This window comes from Eubalaena glacialis, chromosome 14, assembly GCF_028564815.1.
Source record: "Eubalaena glacialis isolate mEubGla1 chromosome 14, mEubGla1.1.hap2.+ XY, whole genome shotgun sequence".
NCBI lineage: Eukaryota > Metazoa > Chordata > Mammalia > Artiodactyla > Balaenidae > Eubalaena > Eubalaena glacialis.
Window position 1 is genome coordinate 26,146,988 of NC_083729.1, and position 18,799 is coordinate 26,165,786.

The 18,799-nt window shown below is 38.8% G+C and overlaps 1 protein-coding gene across 1 annotated transcript in view; it reads right to left on the reverse strand.

Moving 5' to 3' along the window:
* The window catches only part of NLRC4 (NLR family CARD domain containing 4), a 31,225-nt gene extending 14,407 nt beyond the window's left edge, over window positions 1-16,818 (reverse strand). The window contains 7 exon segments of the mRNA XM_061210877.1: window positions 3,756-3,923; window positions 4,696-4,788; window positions 6,595-6,765; window positions 6,967-7,059; window positions 12,646-14,640; window positions 15,504-15,764; window positions 16,659-16,818. Of these exon segments, the coding sequence (XP_061066860.1) occupies window positions 3,756-3,923; window positions 4,696-4,788; window positions 6,595-6,765; window positions 6,967-7,059; window positions 12,646-14,640; window positions 15,504-15,764; window positions 16,659-16,818 (2,941 nt within the window).
* Between the last annotated feature and the right edge of the window lie 1,981 nt (window positions 16,819-18,799).

Below are 18,799 nucleotides of genomic sequence, written 5' to 3' on the forward strand. Positions count from 1 at the left end.
CCAAATTGGAAAAGAAGAAGTAAAGGTGTCACTGTTTGCAGATGACATGATACTATACATAGAGAATCCTAAAGATGCCACCAGAAAACTAGTAGAGCTAATCAATGAATTTGGTAAAGTTGCAGGATACAAAATTAATGCACAGAAATCTCTTGCATTCCTATACACTAATGATGAAAAATCTGAAAGAGAAATTAAGGAAACACTCCCATTTACCATTGCAACAAAAAGTATAAAATAGCTAGGAATAAACCTACCTAAGGAGACAAAAGACCTGTATGCAGAAAACTATAAGACACTGATGAAAAAAATTAAAGATGATACCAACAGATGGAGAGATATACCATGTTCTTGGATTGGAAGAATCAACATTGTGAAAATGACTATACTACCCAAAGCAATCTACAGATTCAATGCAATCCCTATCAAACTACCACTGGCATTTTTCACAGAACTAGAACAAAAAAATTCATAATTTGTATGGAAACACAAAAGACCCCAAATAGTGAAAGCAATATTGAGAAAGAAAAACGGAGCTGGAGGAATCAGGCGCCCTGACTTTAGACTATACTACAAAGCTACAGTAATCAAGTCAGTATGGTACTGGCACTGAAACAGAAATATAGATCAATGGAACAGGATAGAAAGCCCAGAGATAAACCCATGCGCATATGGTCACCTTATTTTTGAAAAGGAGGCAAGAATATACAATGGAGAAAAGACAGCCTCTTCAATAAGCGGTGCTGGGAAAACTGGACAGCTACATGTAAAAGAATGAAATTAGAACACTCCCTAACACCTTACACAAAAATAAATTCAAAATGGATTAAAGACCTAAATTTAAGGCCAGACACTATAAAACTCTTAGAGGAAAACATAGGCAGAACACTCTCTGACATAAATCACAGCAAGATCCTTTTTGACCCACCTCCTAGAGAAATGGAAATAAAAACAAAAATAAACAAATGGGACCTAATGAAACTTAGCTTTTGTACAGTAAAGGAAACCATAAACAAGATGAAGAGACAACCCTCAGAATGAGAGAAAATATTTGCAAATGAAGCAACTGACGAAGGATTAATCTCCAAAATTTACAACCAGCTCATGCAGCTCAATATCAAAAAAACAAACAACCCAATCCAAATATGGGCAGACGACCTAAATAGACATTTCTCCAAAGAAGATATACATATTGCCAACAAACACATGAAAGGATGCTCAACATCACTAATCATTAGAGAAATGCAAATCAAAACTAAAATGAGGTATCATCTCACACCAGTCAGAATGGCCATCATCAAAAAATCTACAAACAATAAAAGCTGGAGAGGGTGTGGAGAAAAGGGAACCCTCTTGCACTGGTGGTGGGAATGTAAATTGATACAGCCACTATAGAGAACAGTATGGAGTTCCCTTTAAAAATTAAAAATAGAACTACCATATGACCCAGCAATCCCGCTACTGGGCATATCCCCTGAGAAAACCATAATTCAAAAAGAGTCATGTACCACAATGTTCACTGCAGCTCTATTTACAATAGCCAGGACATAGAAGCAACCTAAGTGTCCATAGCCAGATGAATGGATAAAGGAGATGTGTCACATATATACAATGGAATATTACTTAGCCGTTAAACAGAAGCAAAACTGAGTTGTTTGTAGTGAGGTGGATGGACCTAGAGACTGTCATACAGAGTGAAGTAAGTCAGAAAGAGAAAAACAGATACCATATGCTAACATATATATATGGAATCTAAAAAAAAAAATAAAAGGTTCCAAAGAACCTGGGGGCAGGAGAGGAATAAAGACGCAGACGTAGAGAATGGACTTGAGGACCCGGGGATGGGGAAGGGTAAGCTGGGACAAAGTGAGAGAGTGGCATGGACATATATACACTACCAAATGTAAAATAGATAGCAAGTGCGAAGCAGCCACATAGCACAGGGAGATCAGCTCCGTGCTTTGTGACCACCTAGAGGGGTAGGATAGGGAGGGTGGAAGCGAGACACAAGAGGGAGGAGATATGGGGATATATGTATATGTATAGCTGATTCACTTTGTTATAAAGCAGAAACTAACACACCATTGTAAAGCAATTATACTCCAATAAAGATGTTTAAAAAAAAAAAACCGGGCTTCCCTGGTGGCGCAGTCGTTGAGAGTCTGCCTGCCAGTGCAGGGGACACGGGTTCGAGCCCTGGTCTGGGAAGATCCCACATGCCACGGAGCAACTAGGCCCGTGAGCCACAACTACTGAGCCTGCGCGTCTGGAGCCTGTGCTCCACAACAAGAGAGGCCACGATAGTGAGAGGCCCGCGCACCGCAATGAAGAGTGGCCCCCACTTGCCGCAACTGGAGAAAGCCCTCGCACAGAAACGAAGACCCAACACAGCCAAAAATAAAAAATATAAAAAAATAAATTAAGTAAAATAAGATTTAAAAAAAAAAATTATCCTTATAAAAAAAAAAAGAAAAAAAACCTTTGGGCAGCGTAAGGACTTAAAGACATACGCATCTCTAAGAGAGAAGGTTTTTAAAAGAGGGGAGTTAGTCTTTAATGGGTAGAGTTTCAGCCAGGGAGAATGAAAAAGTTCTGGAGATGGATGGTGATGGTGGTTGCATAAGAATGTGAATGCCGCAAAACTGTAGACTTAAAAATGGTTAAAATGGTAAGTTTTATGATATATATACTATGAATATATTCTAGACAATCCGTGAGGGAAATGAAGGCAGTCAAGGCTGTTTTCACTAGTCCTTTGCCTCAGGTAATATGGTAGTCAGCCTTCAAGTTGGCTCCAATGATTCTCATCTCCTAGTATTCACTCCTCTGTGTTGTCCCCTCCCACAGTGGATTGGGCTGACCTGGGTAACCCATAGGACACAGCAGAGATGACCAGAAATGGTCTTCCAAGGCTAGGTCATAAAAGATATTGCAACTTCTAATTGGTTCTCCCTTGGATTTCTTGCTCTGGAGGAAGTGAGCTGCCATGTTGTGAAGACATGCAAGCAGTCTATGGAGAGGTCCAGGCATGAGAAACTAAGGCCTCCAGCCAACAGCCAGCATTAACCTGCCGACCAAGTGAGGAGCCACCTTGGAAGCAGGTCTCCAGCAGCCCCAGTCATGACAGAGCCTAAGCCAGAACCACCCAGGTAAGCTGCTTCCAAATTCCTGACCCACCGAAACGTGAGATAATGTTTATAGTTGTTTTAAGCCACTAAGTTTTGGGGTAATCTTACACAGACATTGATAACTAATACAGAGAGCATGCAGACCCTTCATCGACTGCCTGAAACTATCATTGTCTTCAGTCATTTATGTATCTCTGTTTGTTCCTGGATTATATCACAGCTACTTAAAGATATTCCATGACCCCATTTACATAAAGTTGCACTTACCTTTACATGTTTTGAATACCCAAGTGACGTAAAAATATTTCCCAAGATTGAAAGGGCGTTGCTGAATTTCAGACAGTTAAGGCTAGAAGAGCAATTCCTAACACGATACACCTTGTCAGATAACATGAATGTTTTTCCTTTTAACACTGTAGGTGAAATGCTTAAAAACCTGAAGGCAGGCCAGTGTTTTCAATCATTTTACTCCTTAACATGTATGAACCCTCTTTCAATATATTTATATAAAAAAGAGGAGGCAAATAAATAAATAAAGATGCTAACTAACTAACTAAATAGAGCAAGCCAACTGAAGAACTTTGTGAGGGCTAACTTCTTTTCTCTTGGCTCCGTGCATATACCTACCTAGAATTCTAATCTCTGCATCTGTGAGTCTCCAGTTTCTCAGCCCAAGCTTGATGAGCTGTGGGGCCCCCTTCAGTTGCTCCAGCAGCCTGGCCAAGCTGACTCGTCCATCACCACACCAGGGCAGCATCAGCACGTTTAGCTGTTCTAAGATGTGCAGCCTGTCAACTTGAAGAACCAGAGAGCAGTTCAGGAATTGGATCCATCTCAAAATTGATGTGGGAGAAGGAATGATTTTTACCTCTGCAGCCTGCTCAATGTGCAATAAGGATCTACTTGGTTTTTTTGTTAATATTTTTACAGGAAGTGTTCAAGAATATACAAACATACAGAACAGTATAATGAAATTATATGTACTAATAAGCCAACTTTCAACAAACCCTGAATCATGGACAACCTTGCTTCATCGTCATCAAATTCCTTCCCTTCTATATTATTTTGAAGCAAATCTCAGACAGTTAAGTATCAGGTTTTTTAATTCTAACATAATCACAGTAGCATTATCACACCTTAAAACTCTTATCACTAACTTAAGCAGATTTGTCTTGAATATCACTTACTCTCAGACACTAGCTCACTAGAAGGAGACAAGCAGGTGGGAGTCTCAGGTGCAGTGAGTATGGGAAAACTGGTAACTCAAAAGCCATGGGCCTGTATTCCTCAAGGGCAGTTTAAGGAAGGGCTAAATGACTTACTTAAGGTCCATCTAGTAAGGCATATGTGGATAAAAGACTATTTGAGTATCTGATAATGATGACTATTTGAGTATTTGATTTTGGCTAAGTTATCAATTCGTTTTTTTTTTTTTTTTGGCCACACAGCACTGCATGTGGGATCTTAGTTCCCTGACCAGGGATTGAACCTGCACCGCCCCCTTCAGTGGAAGTGCAGAGTCTTAGCCACTGGACTACCAGGGAAGTCCCTAAATTGTCATTCTTACTTAGTTCCTGAAGAGCTTCATTTCCATCCTTTTCCAGATGATTTTCAGATAAATCAAGAATGCTCAGTTTGGCCAAGTTGTGAAGATTCTGAGCTGCAAAAAAAATTTTTTTAATCCAAAACAACAAGACTTTCAGGGAACTATAAATGCATTTTAAAATATCCTTAGAAGAATTCTGAGTCCTTGTTTTCTTTGTTGATAGTATAAAACTATTATTTGACTTGATTAATTTATTTATTTCAAAAAGTATCTGGATAGGTTTAACCCCCAATTGCCATGACTATGACTGGTGCACGGATATTTCCTTGTTCTAAGTTCTGACTAAAAAAATTGAGTTCACAAAAAGCCTAAAGCATCCGGGAATATAGTTTTTATGTCACTTTAGTAAAGTCACTCCATTTCTCTAAGCCTCAGTGTCTTCATCTTTAGAATAAGGAAGGTGAACTAAATAAACTGTGAGGGCACTTACAATTCTAAAATGCCCTATCATGAAGGAGAAACAAAGGAACAAAAACCAGATGAGACGAGCTGTTCTTTGTGTACTCAGTTTAGATGATTTTGTTAATGTCATAGTGGTGATACTAATAATAAAAACTTAGAAATTAAAAAAAGACAGTTGAGAAAAATAGAAAACAAATAGCAAAATGACTGATGGAAATCTAGTCCTATAAATAATTACATTAAATGTAAATGGATTAAACACTCCAGTTAAAGAGATTAATAAGACTAGATTTTTTTTTTTTAAAGCAAGACCCAACTCCATCTATAAGACATGTATTTTAATGACAAAGACACAAACATACTGAGGTTAAAATTTGGAAAACTATATTACATGTAAACATTAATCATAAAATGCCATCACTCTAGCTGATCACTGCTTAATTCTTTTCATTTCAGATATTTATCATGGTTGTTTAATTTACTTGAAGTTTTTCCTATCAAGACTAATGAGAAAAATCTCCTTTAAAAAATTAGTCAAATTTTTAATGAATATATACTCTTGTTATAATATTAGATATTATTATTTTTAAGCAATCATATGACCCCTTTTCTTAGAATAAAATATCTTCTGGGATTTGGTTTAAAATAAAAAACCTGCAGAACTCCTCTTAAAAAGGGTACAGCTGCTATTTTCAGTTCTAAACCTTTCTCTCTGCAGGGCAAGTAGAGAAGTAAAGGAGTATGCTCATCATTCTCATGCTTTCCGTTGTTTATCTGGCCTTTTCTAATCCTGGGTTTCTCTAGCTTTTGGTTTATGTTGGCATATAAATAGTTTCCTTAGGAAACTTTACAGACTCCTAGCAGTTGTGTATTCTGTTTTTAAAAGGGCTAGACCATCTTTTTTACCAAAATCTAAATTAAAAAAAATCTGAATCGAACATATCTAGTTTATCCAGAAATATGCAAAGGTTTCTCCATACTTGGTATATGCACACTTTAAGAACTCAAAAGACTCAACTCATATTGATGCACATTAACTCCATCTTAACAGGGCAATAGGTAAGCATTGGAAAGCCTGAAAACATTTAAGGAAATCCTTCTCTCTCTGCTTCTCAATCACTTATTTATCCATTCATCCAAATTTTTATTAAGCTGTTATTATATAACAGAATATGTGCCAAGCTTCAAGCACCTATTTCTTATTTTCTTCCTCTTTACCTTTTCTTAAAATGACATCTTCAGTTATCCTGAAATTCTCTCCTATTATTCATCCATAATAAATTTTCATTCCAGTCATGAGGAAGGTCATTAAAAACAAGTTAGATATTACCTAGAGGTCTTTATTGTCTTTTCCAGTTTCCCTAAAAATTAAATTTCCATTTGAGAGACTTAGCATGCCTTAGTATGAAAATATCGCATGTTTTCTTACACTGTTTTCATAATGCAGGCAGCAGTTACCTATGGTTTTCACAGCATTTCCTGACAGGCAGCAGGAGACTAATTGGATTTCTTTAAGGTCACAGGGTTCAGCTGCCAGAGACTTGACTATGTAATCCATTCCCTCCCCTATATCAGACAAGCGGGTCAAACGAAGTAAACACATCTTTTTCAGATTTGTCAGACCTTCAGCTGCAAAAAAAAAAAAAAGGAAAGGAAATGCATTAAGACACCAAGTACATAAAGGCGTCCTTGCCTTGTATAGACACAGCCAGTGTCAAAGAGTCTTAGCTGTTCTTATTATCAAACTTGTTATTATCAAACTTGTATTATTATCTGTTCTTATTATCAAACTTGTATTAGTAAATATATTAGAGAAAACAAAAATCTGACCTAGTTTTATAGCATCTTCCTCATTCATCTTAATATTATCCAGTATGAGCTTCATAAGGTTCTTCAAATTACCTAAGCTGTCAGTCAGACCACCTGCCAAAGAAAAGGGATTGGACTGTGTTCAGCTGTCATTTACTATATTTCTATTACCAATCAAAAGATTTTAGTTGTCACTATGGGCAAGAAATGCTCATGAAATTGACACGAAAATATATTTTTTTGGTGAGAGATGGGGATCTTCCTTAGCTAAAAGCATGTTTTCAAAATATAATGGAATTACAATGGAAAACAATAACAGAAAGATAACTGGGAAATCTCCAAACAGTTGGAAATTAAACAACACACTTCTAAACAAGCATGGATCAAACAGGGAGTCTCAAGGAAAATTAGACAATATTTTGAAAAATACAGAAATAAAAATAAAATATATCAAAATCTCCAGTTAACAGTTACTTAAAGGGAGGTTTAGAGCATTGAATGCTTATATTAGAAATAAGGAGGGCTTCCCTGGTGGCGCAGTGGTTGAGAGTCTGCCTGCCAATGCAGGGGACAGGGGTTCGAGCCCTGGTCTGGGAAGATCCCACATGCCGCAGAGCAACTGGGCCCGTGGGCCACAATTACTGAGCCTGCACGTCTGGAGCCTGTGCTCCACAACAAGAGAGGCCACGATAATGAGAGGCCCACGCACCGCGATGAAGAGTGGCCCCCACTTGCTGCAACTAGAGAAATCCCTAGCACAGAAACGAAGACCCAACACAGCCATAAATAAATAAATAAATAAATAAAAAGAGCAGCTCTCTCTTTTAAAAAAAAAAAGAAATAAGGAAAGTTTTCAAATCAACAACCTAAGCTTACTACTTCAGAAACTAGAGAGAGAAGAGCAAAATAAACCCAATGCAAGACGAAGCAATAAAATAATAAAGATAAGGGCAGAAATCAATAACAAATCACAAACAGAAACAATAGGGAAAAATCAATGGAAATTAAAAGCTATATCTTTGAAAAGATCAATAAAATTGATAAATTTCTAGCAAGACTGACAAAAAATGAGGAATAACAAGTTACCAATATCAGAAATGAAAGGGAAGATATCATTACAGAAATCACAGATGTTAAAAGGATAGAGAATAATATGAACAAATCTACATGCATAAATTTGACAACGTAGACAAAATTGCACAATTTCTTGAAAGGCACAAACTAGTAAAACTTACCCAACATTACATAAGTAATCTGAATAGTCCTGTATAACTAAGGAAATTGAATTTGTAGTTTAAAATTTTCCAAAAAAGAAAGCTGCAGGCACAGGTAATTTAACTTGCAGATTCTACCAAACTTTCAAAGAAGAAATAACACCAATTCTACACAATCATTTCCAGGAAACAGAAATACAGACAACACTTCCCAACTCATTTTATGACACTACCATTAACCAATCTGAAACCCAGACTAAGGGAATAAAACAAAAGAAAACTTCAAACCAATATCACTTATGAAATCCTCAACAAAATATTACCAAGGAGTCCAGCCATATACAAAAAGAATATTATACTACCACCAAGTGAGCTTCATACAGGGAATGCAGGACTGTTTTGATATTTGGAAATCAATCCATGTACTTCACTATATTAACAGTCTAACGAAGAAAAACTACATGATCATATAAATTGATACAGCAAAAATAGTTGATACAATCCAATCACCATTCATGATAAAAATTCTCAGCAACCTAGGAATAGGACACTTCCCCAACCTGATAAAAGGCACCTTCAAAAAAACTACAGTTAGCATCACACTTCATGGTGAAAGTTTGAATGCTTACTCCCTAGGATCAGGAACAAGGAAGGATGTTCACTTTCACCTCTCCTATTCAACACTATACTGCAAGTCATAATCAGTGCAGTAAGGCAAGAAAATGAAATAAAAGGAATACAGGGACTTCCCTGGTGGCGCAGTGGTTAAGAATCCGCCTGCCAATGCAGGGGACATGGGTTCGATCCCTGGTCTGGGAAGATCCCACATGCTGCAGAGCAACTAAGCCTGTGCACCACAACGACTGAGCCCGCGCTCTAGAGCCCACCTACGCACCTAGAGCCTGTGCGCCGCAACAAGAGAAGCCATCGCAATGAGAAGCCCGCACACCGCAACCAACAGTAGCCCCTGCTCGCCGCAACTAGAGAAAGCCCGTGCGCAGCAACGAAGACCCAACGCAGCCAAAGATAACTAAATAAATTTATTTTAAAAAATGAATAAATAAAAGGAATACAAAATTGGAAAGGAAGAAATGAAAATAATCCTTTTGGAAGGGACATGAAATAAGTTTATCAAAGGTATAGAGTACAAGATCAACACACAAAAATCAACTGTATTTCTGTAGTAGCAATAAATAATTGGTAACCAAATTTTTTAAAATTACCATTTACAATAGCTCCAAAAGAAAGAAAAAGGTATAAATCTAAAAAAATATACACAATCAACATGATGAAAAGTACAAAATGGTGAAAAAAGAAATCAAGGAAAATCTAAACAAATGGAAAGAGAAACCATGGTCATAGATTCAACATAATAACAATGTCAATTCTCCCTAAATTTTTCCATAGATTTAATGTAATTCCAACCAAGATCCCAAGAAGAGTGTTTGACGATATAAACAATGTGATTCTTGGGAATTTCCTGGCAGTCCAATGGTTAGGACTCTGTGATTTCACTGCTAAGGGCTCAGGTTCAATCCCTGGTTGGGGAACTAAGATCCCACAGGCTGTGCGATGCAGCCAAAAAAAAAAAAAAAAAAAAAAATGTGATTCTAAAATTTATATGGAAGGACAAAGGAACTAGAATATTTTAAAATTATTTTGAAAAAGAAGAAGAAAGTTGGAGAAATAACACTACCCAATTTTATGACTTACTATAAAGTAAAAGTTACTAAGACAATGTAGTATTGGCAAGGGATAGACAAGGGTATTGGCAAATGAAAGATCAATGGAAAATAGTATCCAGAAATTCACCCATACAACTATAGCCAAAAAATTTGAGCAAAGATATAAAGGCTATTCAAACATGAAAGAATAGTAATTTCAATAAACAGAACAACTGGATATCCATAGGGAAGAAAAATGAACCTTGATCTAAACTTCACACCTTACACAAATGTTAACTCAAAATGGATCATAGATCTAAATGTAAAACATAAAACTTTAAAAGAAAATATAGGAAAAAATCATCATGACCTGGAGTTATGCAAAGAGTTCTTAGACATGACACCAAAAGCATGATTCATAAAGAAAAAAAATGGACGGCAACAAAATGTAAAACTTTTGTTCTATGAAAGACACTGTTAAAGAATGAAAAGACTAGCTACAGATTGGGAGAAAATATTTTCAAATCACTTATCTCACAAAGGACTTGTATCGTGAATACATTAAAAAAAAAACACTTAAAACTCAACATTAAGAAAACAAATTGACCCAATTAAAAATGGGTAGGGACTTCCCTGGTGGTCCAGTGGGTAAGACTCCGTGCTCCCAATGCAGAGGGCCCAGGTTCAATCCCTGGTCAGGGAACTAGATCCTGAATGCATGCCACAACTAAGAGTCCGCAAGCCACAACTAAGAAGTCTGCATGCTGCAACTAAGAGCCCGCATGCCACAGCTAAAGATCCCACATGCCACAACGAAGATCCCATGTGATGCAACTAAGACCCGGCACAGCCAAAATAAAAATATAAATAAATACTTTTTAAAAAATGGGTAAAAACTTGAAGAGACATTTCACTAAGTTGCAAACAAGCACTTGAAGAATTTTCAACTTTTATTAGCCAACTCTGATGATATAACACTATACACAGAGTTCCAGCTGCTCCACATCCTCATCAGCACTTGGTATTGTCTGGTTTTTTTTTTTTCTTATTGTAAAATGACAAAAAGAGAAAAACAGAAATAATACTAAATGCTAGTGAGAATGCAGAGCAACTAAAATTCTCATGTATTGCTACTGAAAATGTAAAATGTACAAAGTGGAAAATAGCTTGGAAGGTTCCTAAAAAGTTAAACAAGCACTTGTCATATGGCTCAGCAACGCTAATCCTACATATTTACCCAAGTGAATTGAAAACTTACTTTCACTTAAAAAACTTTCATAAGAATGTTTATAGTAGTTCTATCTATAATTGCCCAAACTGGAAATAACCAACATGTCTTTCAGTAGTGACTAGATTCTAGCTATAAGAAAAAATAAGTGCTGATTGCAAACTCAAATGTCAAAGAGGGCCAGGGAGATGATGTTATTACAAGAAGTAGAACAGGTGGGCTTTGTGCCCAACTGGAGATTATGTGTCTTTCCAAAGAGTGTAGGAACAGATCATGAAGCTCTAGCCAGTTGTTACCAAGTGCAGTTATCAAATCTATAATTTTCAAGAGGAATGAGAAACCTGTATTTTCACGTGCTATTTCCCAATTTCAAAATGGTGGCAACTCCTTTAGGGAGAAGAGTCATAGCTAGGGGAGAGAGAACGGAAGACTTTTCATCATAGATTGTTTTATAATTTGGACCATGTAAATATATTACTCAAAAAATAAATTTAAAATATTAAGAACAAAATATTGGCAAACATTAAAAAGAAAATTTTTAATTATATGTAGGTCAAATTCAGCATGTAAGTGACCGGTTTGCAATATCAGCACAAACGAATGGCCATCAAGAGAAGATGGTAAGCCTCCTAACACAGAAAGTAGTCTAATAAAGTCTGAGTGACTATCCAGAATCTTATAGAAGGCCTTCCTGCATTGAGTAGGAGGTTGCAAAGCTTATCTGTACAAAAGATTCTCGATTCTTAAAATGATAGAAAATGTCCTCTACAGGGTGACAAGTGAGGCAGAGCCGAATGGGAAACCACTTGTGGATGAAAACGAATCTCAGATTACAGTCATGTAGAACAAGGCTCCTGCCGGCCCATAGCTTCACAGAACTCAGCAGCCCCTGCTCTGGGCAACAGGACGGATCTACACAGGTGTGGCTGGACTACACAGGTAAGGGAGACACTCACCTTTAGTGTTATTGTGAATCTGGGGAAAACTCCCCTTTACCCAGAAAGATTGAACCCACATGTATGCGTCTGAAGTCTGGAATTTCTTCATGTTCGACAAAAACTGTTCCCAAAATCTTCCTTCAAAGTGAATGATACTTGGGGTGGGGCTGGGGCTGGATGTGCTGCAATTTCCTAGATGAGAATCTAGTGACAAAGTTAGCCACCAGCTTCTGCAGGTGATTAGTTTATGGTTGGATTTCCTCCCAGACTCCAAAGAAGGAGGGGTGCTACTTGGCAGGAAAGCAGTGAATGTTGGGTTAAGACAGAGATGCTGACAAGAGGGAGGGTTCACAGAAGACAAGCTTAACCTACTGTATACACACACAAACATACGAACACACACATTTACCATATATATACTACATAGCTATTCAGTCAGACTACAGAGCTTCAGCTATGGGAATCCTTCCTAGGGCCTCCCAGTCTGACAGCCTTCCCCCGACATGGAAGTCTCTCCCAAGCCCTTCCACTTCCCTTCCAAGTCCTGACACTAGTAGAAACTATTAGAAAATTTCAAGCAAAACAAATAATATCTAATATTTCCACAGTAACTAGCCAGGTTTGATTAAAGCTTAAACTGCTGATGTTTACAATACCTGGTAGCCGTTGAGTCCCTAGGTCATGAATACTTAAGGTGTGCAGGTTTGTCACAGATGTGATATGCCGCTCGTCTTCTAAGGCGAGGGGACTGGCTTCCACTATGATGGAATGAATGTTCTTACAGGTGCTGAGGACCGAACTGAGGCTTCCAGCCACGCCGGCACATCTCTTAATGTACAACCTGAGGCTTGTAGCAGAGCTGAATATTTTCCCCAGGTATTTGATATCTTGCTTATTCAACTTGCAGAAATCCCGGAGTGTGACCTCCAATGTCTTGAATTCCTACTTCCAGTTGAAGAACAAAGACACAGCCCTGCTGGGAATGTAGGTTCCTGAGGACTCCTGCATGTGGATCCTGCTTGCGTCTTCTGCGGTCTCATCCTGCGAAGCCACAGCTCCCCCGTACAGGTCTAGTTTAACAAAGTCCAGAGCACTTGCACAATTAGGCAAGTTTTCAAAGAAGTCAAATAAGTAATCAGGGATGTTCTCTGAGTTGATATGTAGGCTTTTACCATGAAAGAAAGCTTCAAATTCTTCTCTCAGGTTTGATGTGGATATACTCTCACAGAATAAATTGATGCCACACTCTGTAAAGGAGTTGATGTTTATGGCTTTCAGAATTTCTTGCACAGTGGTGCTTTTCACATTTTGCATAGATTCCTGCCTCCAGAGAGGCCTCTTGGTGACGAAAAGCCCACCGAGGCTGCCATGTTGATACACTGATGCCAGGTGTTTCAGAACAGTCCGGGTGGCTTCGACAGATGACCCACACGTATACAGGAGCAGGTTGCTGTACTTGGATGTAATGTCTGAAATGGAAACCATTTTCTGCAAGTGACCGTTCCCCTTGGTCACCTCTGCTGGCTCTTCAGACGTCAATAAACTGCTGAGTCTGCGTCCTGCTGTGTACTCCTGGAATGATTTATGAAAGAATTTATACTTCGGCTTGAACCGTTGAGCTGTGTATTTACAGAGGAGTCCCGTTGTCAGCAGGACATCCTCGTTCACACTGGACAAGTCGTCCGGTTCAAAATCAAACCTGTGGGAGAACACGCCCTCCAGAGCTAGGTCCCCACAGTGGTCCAGGCTCCGAGTGACCTCACTTGGAGCCACCCCTTTACGTTTGTGCTTGTTTTTATTTATTAGCAGATCGTAGAAGGCACAGAACAGTGTGGTTTGTGTGTTAGAGTGGAACTCACTTTTCCCCATCTGGATTGCACAAGTGATGACCACAAAGAGAGGGGTCTTCATCAGATTCCTCAAGCACCTGGATTTCTGAATTTGGAGCAACAAGCCTTCAGCGAGCTCCTTTATCAGCACTTCCCGGATGACAGCCTGGGCACTATCCTCGGTCATGTCCCCCACCTCGGCAATCAGCGCACCAAACTGCCTGATGTACCTCAGGCACTCCGTGGTGGTGGTGACGATGACCATATTCTTGAAGCGGTGGTTTTCCTTTATTAGGGCTTCGATTTCTGGGCAGTTCTGGGCCTTGAATTCATTGTAGCCATCTAGGAGAAAAAGAACCCTCTGCCGTAGCTTCAGTAGCATGGCCATGAAAGTCTGCTTCCTGATTGTGTCAGGTATATCCAAGAGTTGGTCACACAGGGTTTCGAAGAGTCCACCCTGGGCCCTGCTCAGACGGAGAAATAAAACTAATTTGAACTTGGTCAGAGCCTGGCACTCTCCAGAGGCCCAGAGCATGGCGATTCGCTGCAGCAGAGTGGACTTCCCTTTGCCCGATTCCCCTTCGATGATGCAGGGGCTCTGAAGAGTGTCCAGCAGGCCACTCAGGGTCAGCTGCTCCAGACGGTGATGGTGTTGGTCCTTCCTCCATAGAACCGGTTCTGTGAAGGTGCTTTTCAAATTAAAAATAATGTCAATATCTTCACCCAGCGGATAGTAGTTCAGAAAAGATGGGGTATGGTATAAGTCCTTTAAATCCTGAGCCAAACCATCTAAGTCTTCTTCTGACATCTGATGAAAAAGACCTGTTAGAGAAGAGGAAGTTGAAGAGGATCCAATTCTGTGTCTCCCCAGAACCTAGAGTTCAGGAGGAGGAGGAGGAGTGAGGCTGAGAATCTTCCCTTGGTGACTTTAATTTCCTTCCCCAGTTCTGAGCTGGCAGAAAGGGTTCCAAATATTTACTCCTGCTTTTCCCTGTTACCCTTTACCCTACTTGCCCTTTTGCCTTCTGTTTCTTCCTTTCCACCACCAAATTTCGTAGCAGCTGATTGGAAAGGAGAGGAGCCAGTGTTTGGGTTAAGGAAAGTGCATGAGAATAGTGGGGATATGGTTGAGAATGATGGTCAGGGGTAACTTTCAGCAAATCAAGCCTTAACCTTGATTAAAATCTGCCAGGAGATAATTGACTAATTTAAAGAAAGAAAAACTAAATTAATATTTCATGAAAAGCAGAATCATGCTTCTTTAGTCAGTCAGGCTCTCTTTACCATGGTGCTGGGATTACAGAGTAGGCAGTCTGGGGGCCACTTGTCCACAGATGGTCCTCATCAGACTAAGGAATGTTGAAAACTACTACTGCACTACTGCACTGACTTCTTAAGTGCCTTCATTGTCCAGTTTGATTCTGAAGTCAGACTATGCTAAATCGTTTATTCCCTTACCCTGGAGTTACTTATTTGGCTTCACCATCAAGTGACCTAGTGGGAGTTTTTTGTTTTGTTTTGTTTTCCTGAGAGTGTCTGAGCTTTTCCTCGACATAACCAAAGCCCAATGCCCAGTGATATGAGAGCATTGGAGGGAGGAGAGCAGAGGCTCTGTCATGGGGATTATGGATCTTCTTCATGATTTATTCTATTTGTAGAACAGCTAAAAGCAAACTAATACTTACTAAGTCCATGCAAGTCCTGAAACAGAGGATAGTTCCACTTTTCAAGGGATTTAAGAAAGAGGTTACAGGCTTCTGAACCCTTCTTCAAAATCATGTGAATGATCCCTCTTGCAGCATCCTGCTCGACCTTCTCACAGCAAATGATGTTTACTTCTCCGTAATTCAGAACATTCCATACAAATAGCTCATCCAAAATTTGCTTTATAACAGTCATTCCCATCCTTTGAATGAGAATTTGACTGTTCTCCTTTATGAAATTCACTGAAGGGATGGGGGAGAAATATACATATTTATTCATTTATACAAAATGTGCATATCAGCATTATGTTGCCAGGGCATTAGGTTCATGCATTTTTTTTTTCCTTTGTACCTATCTTGAGTTATGGAGAGGCCAAATGCTTGAATTCCAGGCCCTCAAGAAAAGCTCTGTAAAGACCCTCATTCCTAACCCCAGAGTCCTTGGTGAGCAAGACGTTTTTTCTTTGATAACAAAGTAAAGTGAGCAATCCTGTCCTTGATATAAAAGCATCCCCACTAAGGTAATAGGGGTAAGACGATGCGCTTTCAAGTAGGGAGACTGGCGTACGATCTGCCATTTGCTACCATCTGTGTAACCTTGGCAAGTTGCTAACCCTCTTTGAGCCTATTTCAATGCTGTGCTGCTAAATGTTGAACACACTGCCTCTCTGGGGGTAAAGGCCTGAATTCATAGCACGTACCAATCTGCATGTTATAAATATTCCCACTGAGGCCAAATTCAAGCTAACAATGTATATCAACTGGCTAACAAAAATCATAAAAATTCAACAGTGAGTTCTCACAAAACAGTAAGAACCAGCTGTAGTACACCACTGGTTCCTTGTCTGTACAATGGAGTTGAGAACAGTATTTTACTTATGAAGTTGTAATGAGAACTCATGTATAGTATTTCATACAAAGTAATAGCTCAATTAATGTTAGCTACTATTTTTAGCCATTATTCTGCCGTCAACACTCAAAGGAGTAGCACATTTTATCTCCCATAGAATTTGGTATTTTCTGAAGAGTATCACTGCAAAATAGTCGTCTGTATTCAGTTTAAGCTCTCTCACCTCTCACAGTGAGGTTCCCTGAAGAAGCTGTCTCGTTTCTGTGTCTGCCTTGCCAAGATCTAACTCTCCCAGGCAGTCCATGCCAGCTCGGAGAAGTGCCTCCCAGGTATTGTACTCTCAGACACTGTCTGCACTACTTTTCCTCTTGGGCTAGGCTGCTCCTGGTTTTCAAATCTTTCTTGACTCATCCAAGTGGATATCTCCTCCTGAAGACCCTGAGGCATCTCTGGTCTGAATTACACCATCAGGCACTCAGACCCACAGGATCCTACCCCAGGTCCCCTTTCTCTCTGTCCCATGCAGATCTCTACTGCTAACCTCAGCTGGAATGTTACCACATCCCTGTCTACATGGCCGGTCAGCGAGTCTCTCTCTCTCCCTCTGGGGTCTCATCTGTTTTCTTGGCTTCTACATCCTCCCTATGGAGACAACCTCTAAGTCTGATTCTAGTCACTTAGAAAGGCCTAGAGACCACCGCAAGATCACAGGACTAGCCTTTTGGAGGTGACATTTCTTCAGCTGTAAAATTAAGATATTGATACTTTAACTCTTTAAAAGGCTCATGAAAAAGACTGAATAAAGTCACATAAGGCACAGACATAAAAATATTTTAAAATTTGAAAAGTGCGCTGCTATGTAACTGTAAGAGGTTCTTATTACTAACCATGGTAACTCCCTGTGTGTGGACTACCATACTCCTCTCTTATCAAGTAGTTAAGTGAAAACCATGCTGCTTATTCATTCATTCAGTATTCATTCTTAGCAGAATATCTCTGTTTAGACTAGTGCTGTACAGTAGAATTTTCTGAGATGATAAACATGTTCTATATTTGCTCTGTCCAGTAGTGGAGCCATTAGTCACATGTGCCTATTGAGCACTTGAAATGTGGCTAGCGTGACTGTGTGACTGAATTTTAAATTTTATTTAGTTTTTGTTTATTTAAATTCGCATTAAATAGACACATATAGCTACTTACTAGTAACTACACTGGATAGCATAGTCTACACCCAGTCATCAAAGTGGAAAGAGTTACATTTTGGTCACCACTTAGATCTACTCCATGTTTCTTCACAATGATCTTGACAGATCACTCTGCTGTCTGACCAGGAGGGTAAGCCCGAGTAGGTGATGGCAGGAGACCAATATTTTTTTCTTTTCAACCATAAAAACCAGAGAGTTTAATGAAAAGCAAGCTTGTATAAAAGAACATTCAAGTTCAATAGGCAAAAAATTAGACATATCATTGAAGAAATTAGGGGCAACAAATTGCACTAAGGGGAAAAATGCTTTCAGGTAATATAGGAAATATAAATGTACTTTTGATTCTTGAATAAAATCTTAATGTATTACAATATTCTCAGCGTATAAGAAAATTCCAAGAGGAGATAATTTCTAGTGGAACAGAGCTGAACTTTACTTCTTCTGAAGGGACTCAGATTTGAATTGCTGACTTGATAAAAAGATAGATCATGTAATATTCTTCCTGAGTGCATCTTCAGGACTGACAAAGAGATCAGAAAGAATAGCGTCTTTATTCAATTACTGTTACAAATAGGAGATGTGTTCTGGAAACACCCACAGAAATAAAAACACAATTAACATAATGAGATGTCATTTTGCACCTACCAATTATTTATATTTTATTTGTGTTATCATTTTTCACATAAATATTGTTTATTGTCTATTTTACCCTTACTTCACCTTCTCCCTGTACCCTGCATTCCTGAATTACACTCGCAAATATATACTATATTGTAAGCGGTGTGAGAACAAAAAGCATGCTTTGTTTTGATATTATACCCCCAGGGCCTAGAACTGTGGTTAATTAATTAACGTTTGTTGAATAAATGAATTTGGTAAAGATTAAAATGAAATGAAACTTTTTCATCCTCACCAGGATGAAAAAGTTGTGAGAAAGCATTTACCACTAGAACTATTGGATAGTGCTGCAATGAACATTGCTTGATATATGTATACGTATAACTGATTCACCTTGCCGTACAGCAGAAACCAACACAACATTGCAAATCAACTACACTCCAATAAAAATTTTTAAAAAATAAAGTGTTTGGAATAGTAAAAAACAAAAACAAACAAACAAACAAAAAACCTATTGGATAGTTTGGGCTTATATTCTTAGTCATCTAGGATCACATTCTTGCAAGAGTTAAACATGCAACCTAGACCTTGAACATGGTACCTTT